Source organism: Lygodium microphyllum, chromosome 4 (genome assembly GCF_053477565.2).
Source record: "Lygodium microphyllum isolate KBCC chromosome 4, Lygodium_microphyllum_v1.1.10, whole genome shotgun sequence".
NCBI lineage: Eukaryota > Viridiplantae > Streptophyta > Polypodiopsida > Schizaeales > Lygodiaceae > Lygodium > Lygodium microphyllum.
The window spans coordinates 162,639,135-162,655,527 of record NC_141138.1 but is presented as its reverse complement, the minus strand read 5'-3'; the positions used below and the strand labels follow the sequence as shown (position 1 = coordinate 162,655,527).

The following is a 16,393-nucleotide window of genomic DNA, read 5'->3' as shown; positions in this document are numbered from 1 at the left end:
ATGTCCAAACTTATACATATGGATGTTAGCATGCCTCAAATGGTTGCATAGATATGGGGTGGCCTGAAATGAAATGTTTCATACTTTATTATGAGCAATGGCAGCTGCATATCCTGTTCTTTCACAGTTATGTTGGATGTTAGCATGCCTCACTAAACTTCCTCCATTTTCTTTCAAATGGTTGCATAGATATGGGCGTGGCCTGAAATGAAATGTTTCATACTTTATTATGAGCAATGGCAGCTGCATATCCTGTTCTTTCACAGTTATGTTGCTCATAAAGAATACGGAGCTTGTGTTTAAACATGAAGACAAACAGGACCGTAAAAGTTAAAAGCTGTTTAAAACAAACAGGACCCTAAGAGTTGAAAGCTGCATAAATCAACAGTAAGAACTGAGTTATTACAAGTCAACTTATCTTAAGGTTTCAAGCCAGCGAGCTATGATGTATCAGAGAGACACTTGACCCAAAAAGAAAAAGATCAGACAAACTACCCAGAGGGATGCTGATCATCTCCAAGACCTTTTGCAATAACTGGTTTTCCACCGAGGTCACTTAGCCTCTTATCAAGCTTCTTTGCCACCACCTGAATATCACAAAGGCACTTTAAATTGAAAGAGAGAATGTTTAATTCTTCCTTTATAACATGATTTGGCAAACTTCACAGATGGTAATAGCATGCTAGGATTTTAAAAAAGTCCATTCGCTGGGTCTCAAGCTAGTAAATTTTCTTCTGAATCAGGAAGGCAAATGAGAGCACCTACCCAACTTAATAGTTCAAAATTAGCATCAACGACATAGCCAGTCAAAGTGGCAATGCACTACAAGAGCTAACTCTAGACATGTACCACCTGTTGACAACTGCACTCCTCACAGCATAACCAACCTGATGGTTTAAAATTAGCTTCAAATGAGATGGCTAGGCTGAGTGGCAATAGACTATAAGAGCAACTCCTCCTATGGTCTTGGTAAAAACATCTACAACTATCATTTCTTTTATATTATCTGCAACAGTTTATTTTTTACCAGTTTACCAAACAGTAAAATATACTGACCTCAATTCGAGACTCCTTTGTGTACCATCTACATGAGAGCTTTGAGGAGACGTTGTAAACCAAAGTTGGGTCTCATTACATTTCACTTCTTATGATCCTGTATTTCTCAATGCTCTTGGAGAACATGTGGAACAATCTAAGAAAAATATTTTTCCCTGCTAATCAGCCTCTACCGACCCACACTTGCTCTGTTTCAGAATGTGCTGCCTGTTGCCAACTACACTCCTCATAGCAGCACCCCAGAAGAAGGGATGCAGGATGCTGGTTTTCACAAACTAGTACATACCATCTGCTCCCACCATTACAGTACATACTAGGCATGACAATACATCCTGCACATGTATATCATGCAGCTCGGCCATGCCAAGCTGAACCGAGTCATTAGGATGGACATCACCAGGATCGATCTTGAGAGGACATGGATTTCACCAACAGCACCATTTTGCACAAAGAGGGCCTCGTTTAAGCCTATAAGAACCATCTTCTCTGTCTTTTCAAGGAAGGCTTCATCATCAAACAGGGATACATGGTTATGCATACATCATTTTGGATGAGAGCAATGCTATTAAGCATTTGAGGGAAGCAGAATTATCTACAGATTTGCTACACAGATAATGGTGCAGACTGTAAGACAGCTCACAGCCACAAAGGTGACCTTCTCTGGTAATGGCACAAAAAATAGGCACTTGGCTAACATGGACCAACTTTACACACTAGATGTGAACATCACTTGAAGACTCAAAGGCACTCAATTTAGGATTACCCCCTAAAATTTAATATGCCGTTCCTAATAATGTATTTGCTCCAATTTCAGAAGAATGTAATTTAAGCCTGCATCTAATACTATCTTTCCAGCACAAAACTGACCCCAACTTAGCTACACTTAGCTTTAGAAAAAGGTTCACTTACATAGAACAACATATGTTTCTTTTGTAGGCTGGATTCCATACATCATGGGCAAACCTATCTCACAACTCATAAAGGAATAACAAGACGAATCTTGTATATAGGACATTGACTCACGTTATATTGCAAGTAGCCTGAATCACCAAGGCCAAAAACTGCATAATGCAAATTCTTCAACCAGCTTGACTGTAAACTTCGCCTCAGTAAGAACCTCCAAAAGCTCTGATAATTGAAAAAAGATTAGCCACATTTCCTCACAAATGTGGAAGTGTGTTGTTAGAAATACAATCTGAAACAAACCTTCATGGAGTCGGGTGGGTCACCCTGACCAGTTGTAGATGCTACAAAAATCACTATATCTTCCTCTGAAAGTTTGCCCTGTGGTGAAAATGAAAACAAATCATTTGAGTTTTAGACTCAAGCTTATGAAAATATTGATGAATTGATAACATAATCAGCTACATTTCACACATAAGATAAATCTGAAACTTTCGTGATAAGAACAATTATTAGCTGGTTAAGACCACCTTGAAATCTTGCATAGTGTCTATGGACTTTTTTTCAGGATGACCTTATGCTTTGATCAATGTAACAACACAATCCAATGCTTCAATGAGAAGGGTAGCTGCCTAGATGTGTGAGAAAAAGGCGGTTCAGACAGTGTTAAATATGGGGACTTTAAACATAAAATCTAGCAGCAGAGACTGCTGCAATAGCACAAAGGCCAGAACGGCCTGAGGGGTTGTCCTAGTACTTAGGTGAGGCTTGGGTGAGAAAAGCTCACCCCCTGGATTTTATGTTTCAAGCTTAAAAGACAATTTGAGTTGTAGTACTTAGCTTGGACTCCGTTATTAGAAGTGCCTTGAAACAGATCTCCATACACAATCTCTTAACAGTCTTGAAAGCGTGGTGGGAAATGAAGACAACAGAAGTTACTACTTACCAAATAATGTACATACAAGAGTTACCCAAAGTGAGCCACCTATGTTGACTCACAGCAGGTAGACACCAAGAGCATAGCACCATATTTCAATCAAAAGCAACAGGCAACAATGAGTGTACGTGCCAAAGCCACATAAGGTGTATTTATAGAGGCAACAACTGTGTGACACTGAGAGTTTTGACATGAATAATAGCGCTTAAAGGATTCATTATGAACACCTCAGCACTTTAAAGAGCACAAAGCATATTTCAAACACCCTCTTGATGCACAGTAAATATAGAGCAACAAAGGATACAATGATATAACGAAACCAAATAACTATTGGAACTGTGGATGCTCCAGTCCTATGCATAGACTCAATGTGCCATGAAGGAAACTCCTCAAGCTAAAACATGGGCTCAAGATACTCCCTAATGTCCAAAGAGCTACTCAAAGCTCCAAGAAGACCATCCAATAGTCTTCAACCATTCGTAATGACTAGTTGTCACACAACATTCAAGAAGCAAAGCCATGCCCAAAGCCACCAAACACAGAAAAGGCTAGACTCATGAATTTTCTCTCAAGCACCACTACCAAATCACTGCAAAGCTGTAACGTGTTCACCTGTTCCCTTCAAGACACGTCTTAGCAATCCATCGGAAAGGAGGTTTAGAAAGCTCCACCCGGCACTCCCATGGAATGTTACGGGCTTTGCGATCTAGGACTTTCCGTGTCTGCTACGTAGCGAAAGTATTCTAGCCGTTCCCACTTAGGACCGACCTGAATCAGGGTTTCCCCTAATGGTCATTTCCTAAACGACAACTAGCATCGAACCCCAAGCGAACTACTTTACACAGAAACGCCAGGGCCGAAGCGGATTGACGCTGCACTTGGTTCAAGGAGAATGGGAAACGAGAGGGATGCAAGGCTCGACCTCTCTGCCATAAGTCATAATTCCATTCCGTTCCCCTAAAACAGCATAAACCAAGATTATTATAGCCTAGACTCTAGGTCAGCGCCCTTGCTATTCATTTCCTTTGAGAAGATCCCCTTGCTGTCCATTATGATTGAGAAAAGTTCCCGGCCAACCAGGACCACCCATCCGTAGGACCAACCCATGGCCACATCCACCGCACTTTCCTCAAGTTATTTTAGTTGTCTAATTACCTACCAAATTTAGTTTGACAGGCATCAAGCAGCTTCCTTAATTAGCCATTTGGACACTGGTTCCTTCACGTAATCTTAGCACTTAACATAGAAAAACAATGTCAAACAAGTTCCTTTTCAATAGGTTATCATATTTATCTTTGGAATACATTCATAAAGTCCAACCCGCAGGCTTATCCATAATCCGCCCGAAAGCTATCCAGCAATCCACAGGGAATACTAATCCAAGATTCCGCCCGTAGACTAGTATGCGGGCCTCAGGATCCAATCCCGAGTCACGTTGGCCTCTTGTGCAGGGCCCGAAAGGGATTTACGGCCAGAGTCCCCCCCTGGCACCCAAGCGTCCTCCTACTCCAAGTAGCGCTCAACGGAGAGACCTCACGCGACGGGTTTGGTCCACCTTCCCGGCATGGCTAACAACCCCCTTGGTTAGGGTCAGGCATACAGTCGGGGTAACTGAGGCTGACTCTCCCTTCAAGCCTTCAACCTGAAGCATTAGATATCTCTTCATCCTTTAGTTCCTTGAGCAAACAAAGCAAATAGTGCTGCTTAAACTGTTACAAGCACAATCATTTCCAGTGGTCATCATTTGGCAAACTGCTAAGGAGTGACTCCTTCTCTCCGAATGCATCCAGCATTCGATCCGGGATCGATTGCAACTAGGCAAGATCCCCAAGCGTTTGTTTGTTAATCCCTTATGTCCTTGGGTTAGGGCCGTACCCTATTAACCCAACTTAACCAATACCTTAAGTTCTATTAACAGTAAATCATGGCGAATATGTTGCTCCAAATTATTGATTGGTCCTTTGCTTCCAAGCAAATACATGATTCCCTTATCTTGGCAATTTTATAGCAAGATGACTACTCATCCTCTTGCAAGTTAAACTTTCGCAAGAATCTGTCAATCTCATTCCGAGGAATTGGCCATTCTCTTGTGATCAAACCACAAGATCATGCAACGTTGCAACTTGTTGCACAAGTGTCGCATCTAATCCATGGGACTATTTCACCCATCGAACGGCGTCTTCTAATCACGAAATCATGATTAGATAAGAAACAGGGTTTAGGGTGTCTTCATATCCAATCCATTCCCGATTGCACTAGACCGATATCGTTCGGTCCTAGGGGTTCCAACTCAATCCGAGTTTCATCTTTTGAACAAGTGGTCCTTAGGGTAGAAACCCTCGATCGTTTCTTGCAAGCGTGTCCAACTGCCCCTACATTCCGTGAATGTGGGTAGGACCTTAGAGTATGAGGGTTTCGACTTGGCAACAAGTGCGACTAGGTTAAGTCCTTAACGTGCTAACCCTAGTTAGCACTTGGAGTATATTGTATCGATTTAACCATCCTAAGCAAATCCTTTGTGGTTTAGGTATTTTGGCTAATCCAGTTTACTTGTCTTACGACAAGGACGAACCAATCGTAGGAATGTTGATTTGATCTAAAATGGGAAAACTAGTCGCATTACGTCGTAATTCACATAAGCACGCGATTCACTGCCTCTACGTACAACTAAATTCACAATCTCTAACTTTACTTGTTAAGACCAAAGCACATGTTAAGTTAACGGCATAATTTCCATTGATCCTACTAGGACATGCACTCACGATTTATGCCACTAAGCTTTTAAGGTTTTATATTAAAATGAACCATGCAACCTTTCCTAACTACTACGCAATTAAATGAGATTTATGCCAATTGAAGCTAGAGTTAACCTACTTCATGCAGCCGTAGAATCTTTCAATGCCTTGCAATTTCCTATGGTTGATAACTACTTTTTCTAATGAATCGTTACGAAGAGGATTTGTCTAAAAATTGCGACATGCGACTTAATCTTTCCATGCATAATCAAAGGTGTACTACAATAATTTCGACTTTGTAATGATAGTCATTAGTTGTTCTAGATTCGTTACTTTGCAATGCAGAAAGGCAACTTGCTAAAAATGCATAGATACCTTATGTTCCTTTTCATTCATTCCATTGAAAAATACAAATGACCAATCTTCAATTGTGAGTTACTTCTTTTAAAATAGCCAATGTATTTCAATCGCATCTAACTAGGTGGATTTGACAAGCATAAGTGCATCCTAATTCCATGAATTAACCATGCATAATTGCAATGCTTCGACGTAAATCAAAAATAGGAAGAAAACCTAGACTTGTGGGTTCGGTGAAATATCCACATGAATATTAGGAGATGATCCTCCTGCGGTTGCGCCTTGTGACTTTTTAGGGGCCATCGTGAATTTGACCTCCGGTTAGCCTTCGCAGATTTGAATTATTGGCCTAGGTTTGCAGCCTTATGATCTTTGGCCGTCTCCTTCGTACGCGCAATTCCCTTTCAGGTACGGCTCCTTGACAGAAGTACCGACTTGTGGAATTTGGCTTTGAAAGGCCTTAGGGTTCTTGTGAAGGCCCTTGCGGCAACGGAGGCTTGAGAGCTTTTCTTCTCCTTAAAATTCCAGGGGAAAAAGGGGTAGGAACGGACTTATGTGGAATCCAGTGGGGAGGGGGTCTAAGGAAGCCCTCTTCTTTTCCACAAAGACCCGGGGGTAAGGATGGGTTTATTGGGGGATCTAGTGAGAAGGGAGTTTATAGGCTTTCTCCTCTTCTTTTCAAATCGTGAACTAGGAATGATTGGTGGGAAGGGTTTTGTAGCTTCCTCTCCTTCAAAGTCCCGGAAAGGGCTTATTGGGGAACTAATGGGAAGGCCTTATAGGCTTCCTCTTCGAAGCTCGGGGGGAGGTAAAGATGATTGGTGGGAAGGGGGCTTTAAATCCCGGGGGTAATATATACTTATGGAGATCCAATGGGAAGAGGACTTAGAGAAGCCCCCTTAGAAGCTTCTAACAGCTTCTGGCAGCCACGTGGCGGCGTGGAGATAGAGGACTTGGGAGCTTGATGGCGGCCGTGAGCTCCACGACAACAGGCGCCGTCAGCAACAACCGGCCATTGGCGTAGTGAAGGCGGATCTGGTGGCGTTCTCAGCTGGCGGCTCCCTCCAGCACGGCGACAACTCCTTCCTCCTCCATGCACGGATTCTGCAGCTTCTCCCTTCCTTAGTTCCTTCCACCCTTCCCTTACCCCCCCCCTAAAGGGGGGTTTTTATAGTCTGGGAGAGAGGAGACCTCCCCCCCACGTGGTACCTTGCATGGCCTTCTCCCTTCCTTTCCTCATGGAGCTCCTACTAGCCCATCCCCTTCCCTCAGCCACGCATTGGCTGGGGAAGGTAAATTAAAAAAATTTGAAATTTATCTCAACATTATCATCTTAACCTCCTCCCAAGAGGGAGTTCACTTGCGGTTCTGAACCCCGGTCCCGGTTTGCCAATGCGGAGGTCATGATTCCTCGCATACAGTTTACAGGTTGCACTGCTGGTAACTCCAATGCCGAAAATAACCTTTGCATGAGTTTCACGCGGGGTGTGGAAAGTCAGTCTAATAATATTTTTCAAATGGGAATATTACATTCTCTTCCCCTTGGAGGAATCGAGATGTTCTCATCTTGAGATAAACTAGGGATATTGTTGATTGAGAGTGCTTTCATCCATCCAAGTGGCATCTACCTTGGAATAATCTTTCCACTAGACGAGGCATTCTCTCAAGGTTCTGGATCTCAGTTGTCTCTCCCTAACATCTAAGATCCTGTCAAGCCGTAGCTCAAGGACTCCTTGGCTAGCATTGTTGGTCATCAAGTACATGGCTAGGATTAGGTACATACTTCTTCAATAGGCTGATATGGAATACATTATGAACCTTTGGGTTCTCAAGGAGTTGCAGCCTATAAGCATTGGGTCCTAGGCACTTGAGGATCTTGTATGGTCCACAATACCTTGGACTTAGCTTCTTGCAATCTCCTAAGGATACGGAACTCTTCTTTAGGCGTACGCGAATAAAGACCATGTCTCATTCCTCGAAGGTTCTATCTTGACGCTTCAAATCCGCGTATGCCTTCTGTCTATCTTATTGACTTTACTTGGTCATCCATCTCTTCCAGCATCTGCCTTGAAGCTTCAACCCTCAAGGTTGGATTTGAGAAGTTTAGGGGACTTCGACAGTCATGCCCATACAATGCTTGGAAAGGGGTCATCTGAATGGTTTGTCGGTAAGAAGCATTGGCAAACTCAACCAAGGGCAAGTATTGAATCCACCTTTTTGGTTCACGGCAGCAATGTGCCCTTAGCATATCCTCAATGACTTGATTGACTCGCTCCATTTGGCCATCAGTTTAGGGATGGTAAGCTGTACTAAAACAGAGTTGAGTCCCAATGGCTTCAAAGATAGCTCTCCAAAAGTGTGATGTGAAAAGAGAATCACGATTACTAATGATTCTTCTGGGTAACCCATGTAGCTTGAATATCTCCTTGATAAACAACCTTGCAATGTCTGAGGCTTTATAGTTTGTCTTAACAGGAATAAGGTGTGCAACCTTAGTAAGCATGTCAACCACAACCATGATGGAGTTGTATCCTCCCTGAACTTGGGGTAGGCCAACAACAAAGTCCATACTGATGAATTTTCATTTCATTTGGGGAATGTCAAGTGGTTGCAACTTTCCTGGCATTTTGACATGTTCGGCCTTAATACGTTAACAAGACAAACACTCAGTGACAATTTGAGGACGTCACCTTTAAACCTCTCCCAATAGTAGCTCTTCCTAATTGCATTGAGAGTCTTGGCATAGCTAGGATATCCTGAGAGAGGGGAATCATGAGCTTCCCACAGTATCTTCTACTTAAGTGATTGGCTTGCCAGTATACATAATCTCGTTCTATAGTAGACAAGTCCACTATTGATAGAGAATTCATGATACTTAGCCTGTAGCTTCTGAACCTGTTCCTTGATAGGGATCACCCTTAGCATCTTTTGATAGGCTAGATCATGGCATGCTTTTTCTCTAGCTAGCTCAAGTATTGGGTTGTTTGGCATGGATACCTTTGTGGCTAGAGATCTAGCTGTTGATGGATTTTGCAAGATTAGAGAATTAAGGGATGCCTTGCGACTGAGTGCATCGGCAACTACATTCTCCTTCCCAGGTCGGTATTTGATTTCAAAATCATATTCCTCCAGCACCTCAATCCACCGACGTTGCCCCATATTGAGCTCATTCTGGGTAAAGATCCACTTGAGACTTTTATGATCCATCACTAGAGTAAACTTGTTACCCAACAGGTAGTGTCTCCATAGCTTTAGAGCATGAATGACAGCTAATAGTTCTAGATCATGGGTAGCATAATTCTTCTCATGGCTCTTCAATTTCCTTGAAGAGTATGCTGCAGGATGACCTTGTTTGAGCACACATCCTAAGGCAAGTGTGCTAGCATCAGTTACTACTTCGAACTCCTTCCTGAGGTCCGGAAGTTTCAGTATGTGCTGATACCAAACTTTGCTTTAATCTATCAAAGCTAGATTATTCAACAGCTGACCATGCAATAGATGTTTGCTTCTTCAGTAAATCTGTCAGAGGTGCTGCAATCAAAGCATAGTCTTTGATGAAGACCCTATACCATTCTGTCAATCCAAGAAAACTGCGTATTTCTTTGACAGTTGTTGGTATTGGCCATTCTAGAACATCTCTGACTTTGGCCGGATCCACTGAGATTCCTTCCGTTGAGACGATGAATCCCAGATATTCAATCTAACGCTTGAAAAACGCACACTTCTTCATCTTAGCATAGAGCTTGCGTGCCCTCATTGTCTCAAGGACAATGCGAAGCTGGGATTCATGATCTTCCTCCTATTTGGAATAGACTAAGGTATTGTCAAAGAAGACGAGTACGAAGTCATCAAGATATAGTCTAAAGATATCCTGCATTAACCTGTTGAAGGTGGTAGGCGCATTCGTGAGCCCGAATGACATAACTAGGAACTCAAAGTGTCCATATCTTGTGTTGAAGGCCATCTTTGGGATATCTTCTTCCTTGATCCTTATCCGATAGTAACCAGACCTAAGATCAATCTTGGAGAAAATCTTCGCACCCTGAAGACGATCAAGAAGCTCATCTATTCTAGGAATAGGGTACTTGTTCCTAACAGTTGATTGATTCAACCCTCTGTAATCAATACGCAGTCGAAGGGTTCCATCTTTCTTTTTCTGGAACAGCACTGGAGCTCCCCATGGTGAACTGCTAGGACGGATATAGCCCTGATCTAGCAGTTGCTTGAGTTGCTCCTTCAGCTCAATTGCTTCCGGGATGGATATCCTATAAGGTCTCTTTGCAATTGGCGCAGCTCCTGGCACTAGCTTGATCTCATGATCCATTTCTCTTTGAGGCGGGAGTTCTGTCAGCTCTTCAGGAAATACGTCCGCGTACTCCTTTAGCCATAAAGGTTCTTCACTAGACTCCTGCTTCTGATCTAACTTATTGAGCTTAATCAAGTAGACAAGTAGTCCCTTTCTAACTCCCTTTATAATCCGAGATGCTTTGGCCAATCGAATTTTCGGCTTTCCAGCCTCACCTTGAGTTGTGACCAATTCCCCTTCAGAGTTTCGAAAGGAAATTTGGCCCTTTCCACAATGAATGTGGGCGTCATTAGGTTTAAGCCAATCCATTCCGAGTAGACACTCATGGTTACCTAGGTTCATGACCCTGAATTTGACTGATGTCGTCTTTTCTCCCAGAAAGAATTCCACCTTAGCAGTTTACCTGGTATAAGTGACCTCACGACCATTTGCTAATTCCACAAGCAAGGTAGGTGCTTCTACTGTGGCTATTCCTAATCTTCTTGCACAAGCTGGTGAGATAAAGGAATGTGTACTCCACAATCAATCAAGGTTTTGAAACCTTTACCTTGATAGTCCGATGGTATTTGAATCACCGAAAACTGGCGATTTGGGCCTTTCTTGTAAAGGGCGGCATGGACTGTCACCCTTTCAAACTCTGCTTCCATGGTCGGATCTTCTTCTTCGCACATTTCCTTGTTGGCAACAAAGACGGTTCTTCCTTTGCCTCGGGTGGCGGCTCCCTGGCCACGGCCAATTCTTTGGAAAGGTACTTGACGATGTCCTCCACCAAGCTTGGGACATTGCCTTTTGAAATGACCGGGCTCGTTGCAGTGGAAACAACGGAGATTTCGACCATTGCTTTGGGTAGGGACAAAGTTGTTGACATTATTAGTCCGTGCTTTCTTTCTTTGTCCCCGGTTTTGACCTTGAACTCTCTTCACTTGGGGCCGATATGCTCCTCTGTTCTGGTCATTATAAGACCAAGTTTTGTTACCTCTTGGCCTAGCCTGCACCTCCTGAATTATGGGCGCAGCTCGAATGAGTGTGTCCTGTAGATCTGTTGGGCGCATAAATTCGAGGCGGATATACACTAGTGGGTTTAAGCCAGCACAAAACTTCGACACCTACTATGTCATGTCCATCTGTGGCGCATACTTCAGAAGTAAAACGAATTTTGAGTAGTATGCGTCAAAAGTGAGTCCCAGTTATTTCAACTCGTAGAACTCATTCATTTTCTGCGTGCGATACACAAGTGGTAAGTATCTTCCTTGCACAGCTTTCTTCAACTTTTCCCAAGCAACGGATCCTTCCGAGATCCCCTGATCTCTGCATCATTGCTTCCACCAAAGCCTGGCTTCACCGGTGAGCTTCAGCTTGGCGAGCATAGCCTGGTTGGCGGGTGCAATACAGGCTGCTTCAAAGTAATCTTCCATGGACTCTATCCAAATCTCAGCATCCGCTTGGACAGTCCTACCTTTCCCATCAAATTCTGGCGGCTTGATCTGCTTGAGAAGAAACTTCTTCTCCTAGATCACGGCAATACTTGATGTAGGAGGCAAACTGGGAATCTGTACCTGGTGTTGTGCCTGGATAAAGGATTCTTAACGTTATAACTCGCTAATCGTTATGATTTATATTTCATACCCAATTCAACTATCAGCCAAGAAACCTAGCCACTTAACTTTTTATCAATTCTCGTAGACAAGACAAACACTGATAAAAAAAAGTCTTATTTTATTTATATGAGCATAATCCTTTCGGAGTACAATAATTCCTGTGATGATAGAGCAATTGTTACATTAGTTCGGGGAGAATAATGTCGTGTTACATTTAGCTACGGGAACCAGATAATAGTATGGTTTCGGGTCATGGATCTTCAGGAATCGGTAAGTCATCGGAAGATTAGGGTATCCTTTCCTTTGGTACCCATTCTTCAAGTAGCGTCCCAACACCTTGATCCTGTCGGCGGGGATTACGCGGGTCACTTCCTCGTATACATATGAGTTCAACTCAACCCTCCGACCTTTGATATGTAAAGTTGAGTCTACGTGAGCCTCCACAAAAATGAACAACTTCACGATCTTCAAGTCCTCCAACCACTTGATCCTCTTTAGGTTGGTTCGAAGGTACGTAAACCGGTGGGCAGCTATGTAGTAAATTCCTGAGTCTCCCATCCAACTCCATTCCACGTACAGAGGCAATGGATTATAAATACGGTCTAGGATGTTCATCATATCGATCCTTTGTGGATAATCCGGGGAATGCATCACGGTCATAAACATGACTCGGAACACTAAGAACCTGTTCCATACTTCATAATTCTGCAAGACAGCATCGAAAGTAAGAAAATGTTCTTAACAGCAACATTTGCTTTACTTCTTCTTATTAAGATTTCTCAAACAAAAAAAAAAAAAACCTTCGTTGGTTCGCTCTAATACCAACTGTAACGTGTCCACCTGTTCCCTTCAGGACACGTCTTAGCAATCCATCGGAAAGGAGGTCTAGAAAGCTCCGCCCGGCACTCCCATGGAATGTTACGGAGTTTGCGATCTAGGACTTTCTACATCTGCTACGTAGCGAAAGTATTCTGGCCGTTCCCATTTACGACCAACCTGACTCAGGGTTTCCCCTACTGGTCATTTCCTAAATGGCAACTAGCGTCGAACCCCGAGCAAACTACCTTACGCAAAAACGCCAGGGCCGAAGCGGATTCACGCTGCACTTGGTTCAAGAAGAATGGGAAACAAAAGGGATGCAAGGCTCGACCTCTCTGCCATAAGGCATAATCCCATTCCGTTCCCCTAAAACAGTATAAACCGGGATTATTATAACCTGGACTCTAGGTCAGCGCCCTTGCTATTTATTTCCTTTGAGAAGATCCCCTTGCTATCCATTATGATTGAGAAAAGTTCCCAGCCAACTAGGACCACCCATCCGTAGGACCGACCCATGGCCACATCCACCGCACTTTCCTCAAGTTGTTTTAGTTGTCCAATTACCTACCAAATTTAGTTGAACAGGCATCAAGCAGCTTCCTTAATAAAACAGTGCCAAACAAGTTCCTTTTCAACAGGTTATCATATTTATCTTTGGAATACATTCATAAAGTCCAGCCCGCAAGCTTATCCATAATCCGCCCGAAGGCTATCCAGCAATCCACAAGGATTACTAATCCAAGATTCCGCCCGTAGACTAGTATGCGGGCCTCGAGATACAATCCCGAGTCACATTGGCCTCTTGTGCAGGGCCCGAAAGGCAAGGGATTTACGGCCAAAGTCCCCCCCTCGCACCCGAGCGTCCTCCTGCTCCAAGTAGCGCTCAACGGAGAGACCTCACACGGCGGGTTCGGTCCACCTTCCCGGCGCGGCTAACAACCCCCTTGGTTAGGGTCAGGCAGATAGTCGGGGATAATTGAGGCTGCCTCTCTCTTCAGGCCTTCAACCTGAAGCATTAGATATCTCTTCATCCTTTAGTTCCTTGAGCAAACAAAGCAAACAGTCCTCCTTAAATTGTTACAAGCACAATCATTTCCAGTGGTCGTCATTTGGCTAACTGCTAAGGAGTGACTCCTTCTCTCCGAATGCATCCAGCATTCGATCCGGGACCGATTGCAACTAGGCAAAATCCCCAAGGGTTTGTTTGTTAATCCCTTATGTCCTTGGGTTAGGGCTGTACCCTATTAACCCAACTTAACCAATACCTTAAGTTCTATTAACAGTAAATCATGGCAAATATGTTGCTCCAAATTATTGATTGTTCCTTTGCTTCCAAGCAAATACATGATTCCCTTATCTTGGCAATTTTATAGCAAGATGACTACTCATCCTCTTGCAAGTTAAACTTTCGCAAGAATCTGTCAATCTCATTCCGAGGAATTGGCCATTCTCTTGTGATCAAACCACAAGATCATGCAACGTTGCAACTTGTTGCACAAGTGTCGCATCTAATCCATGGGACTATTTCACCCATCGAACGGCGTCTTCTAATCACGAAATCATGATTAGATAAGAAACAGGGTTTAGGGTGTCTTCATATCCAATCCATTCCCGATTGCACTAGACCGATATCGTTCGGTCCTAGGGGTTCCAACTCAATCCGAGTTTCATCTTTTGAACAAGTGGTCCTTAGGGTAGAAACCCTCGATCGTTTCTTGCAAGCGTGTCCAACTGCCCCTACATTCCGTGAATGTGGGTAGGACCTTAGAGTATGAGGGTTTCGACTTGGCAACAAGTGCGACTAGGTTAAGTCCTTAACGTGCTAACCCTAGTTAGCACTTGGAGTATATTGTATCGATTTAACCATCCTAAGCAAATCCTTTGTGGTTTAGGTATTTTGGGTAATCCAGTTTACTTGTCTTACGACAAGGACGAACCAATCGTAGGGATGTTGATTTGATCTAAAATGGGAAAACTAGTCGCATTACGTCGTAATTCACGTAAGCACGCGATTCATTACCTCTACGTACAACTAAATTCACAATCCCTAACTTTACTTGTTAAGACCAAAGCACATGTTAAGTTAACGGCATAATTTCCATTGATCCTACTAGGACATGCACTCACGATTTATGCCACTAAGCTTTTAAGGTTTTATATTAAAATGAACCATGCAACCTTTCCTAACTACTACGCAATTAAATGAGATTTATGCCAATTGAAGCTAGAGTTAACCTACTTCATGCAGCCGTAGAATCTTTCAATGCCTTGCAATTTCCTATGGTTGATAACTACTTTTTCTAATGAATCGTTACGAAGAGGATTTGTCTAAAAATTGCGACATGCGACTTAATCTTTCCATGCATAATCAAAGGTGTACTACAATAATTTCGACTTTGTAATGATAGTCATTAGTTGTTCTAGATTCGTTACTTTGCAATGCAGAAAGGCAACTTGCTAAAAATGCATAGATACCTTATGTTCCTTTTCATTCATTCCATTGAAAAATACAAATGACCAATCTTCAATTGTGAGTTACTTCTTTTAAAATAGCCAATGTATTTCAATCGCATCTAACTAGGTGGATTTGACAAGCATAAGTGCATCCTAATTCCATGAATTAACCATGCATAATTGCAATGCTTCGACGTAAATCAAAAATAGGAAGAAAACCTAGACTTGTGGGTTCGGTGAAATATCCACATGAATATTAGGAGATGATCCTCCTGCGGTTGCGCCTTGTGACTTTTTAGGGGCCATCGTGAATTTGACCTCCGGTTAGCCTTCGCAGATTTGAATTATTGGCCTAGGTTTGCAGCCTTATGATCTTTGGCCGTCTCCTTCGTACGCGCAATTCCCTTTCAGGTACGGCTCCTTGACAGAAGTACCGACTTGTGGAATTTGGCTTTGAAAGGCCTTAGGGTTCTTGTGAAGGCCCTTGCGGCAACGGAGGCTTGAGAGCTTTTCTTCTCCTTAAAATTCCAGGGGAAAAAGGGGTAGGAACGGACTTATGTGGAATCCAGTGGGGAGGGGGTCTAAGGAAGCCCTCTTCTTTTCCACAAAGACCCGGGGGTAAGGATGGGTTTATTGGGGGATCTAGTGAGAAGGGAGTTTATAGGCTTTCTCCTCTTCTTTTCAAATCGTGAACTAGGAATGATTGGTGGGAAGGGTTTTGTAGCTTCCTCTCCTTCAAAGTCCCGGAAAGGGCTTATTGGGGAACTAATGGGAAGGCCTTATAGGCTTCCTCTTCGAAGCTCGGGGGGAGGTAAAGATGATTGGTGGGAAGGGGGCTTTAAATCCCGGGGGTAATATATACTTATGGAGATCCAATGGGAAGAGGACTTAGAGAAGCCCCCTTAGAAGCTTCTAACAGCTTCTGGCAGCCACGTGGCGGCGTGGAGATAGAGGACTTGGGAGCTTGATGGCGGCCGTGAGCTCCACGACAACAGGCGCCGTCAGCAACAACCGGCCATTGGCGTAGTGAAGGCGGATCTGGTGGCGTTCTCAGCTGGCGGCTCCCTCCAGCACGGCGACAACTCCTTCCTCCTCCATGCACGGATTCTGCAGCTTCTCCCTTCCTTAGTTCCTTCCACCCTTCCCTTACCCCCCCCCTAAAGGGGGGTTTTTATAGTCTGGGAGAGAGGAGACCTCCCCCCCACGTGGTACCTTGCATGGCCTTCTC

General features: G+C 43.5%; 1 protein-coding gene across 3 annotated transcripts in view; it reads right to left on the bottom strand.

Moving 5' to 3' along the window:
* LOC148037850 (Flavodoxin family protein) overlaps positions 1 to 16,393 on the bottom strand; it is a 103,859-nt gene that overhangs the window by 67,960 nt on the left and 19,506 nt on the right. For all 3 annotated transcript variants that reach the window (XM_087676811.1, XM_087676812.1, XM_087676810.1), the window contains 3 exons: positions 2,263 to 2,340; positions 2,080 to 2,184; positions 496 to 587 (listed from right to left, as the gene is read on the bottom strand). In XM_087676811.1, coding sequence (XP_087532937.1) covers positions 496 to 587; positions 2,080 to 2,184; positions 2,263 to 2,340 — 275 coding nt within the window. The remainder of the gene's footprint in view (positions 1 to 495; positions 588 to 2,079; positions 2,185 to 2,262; positions 2,341 to 16,393) is intronic.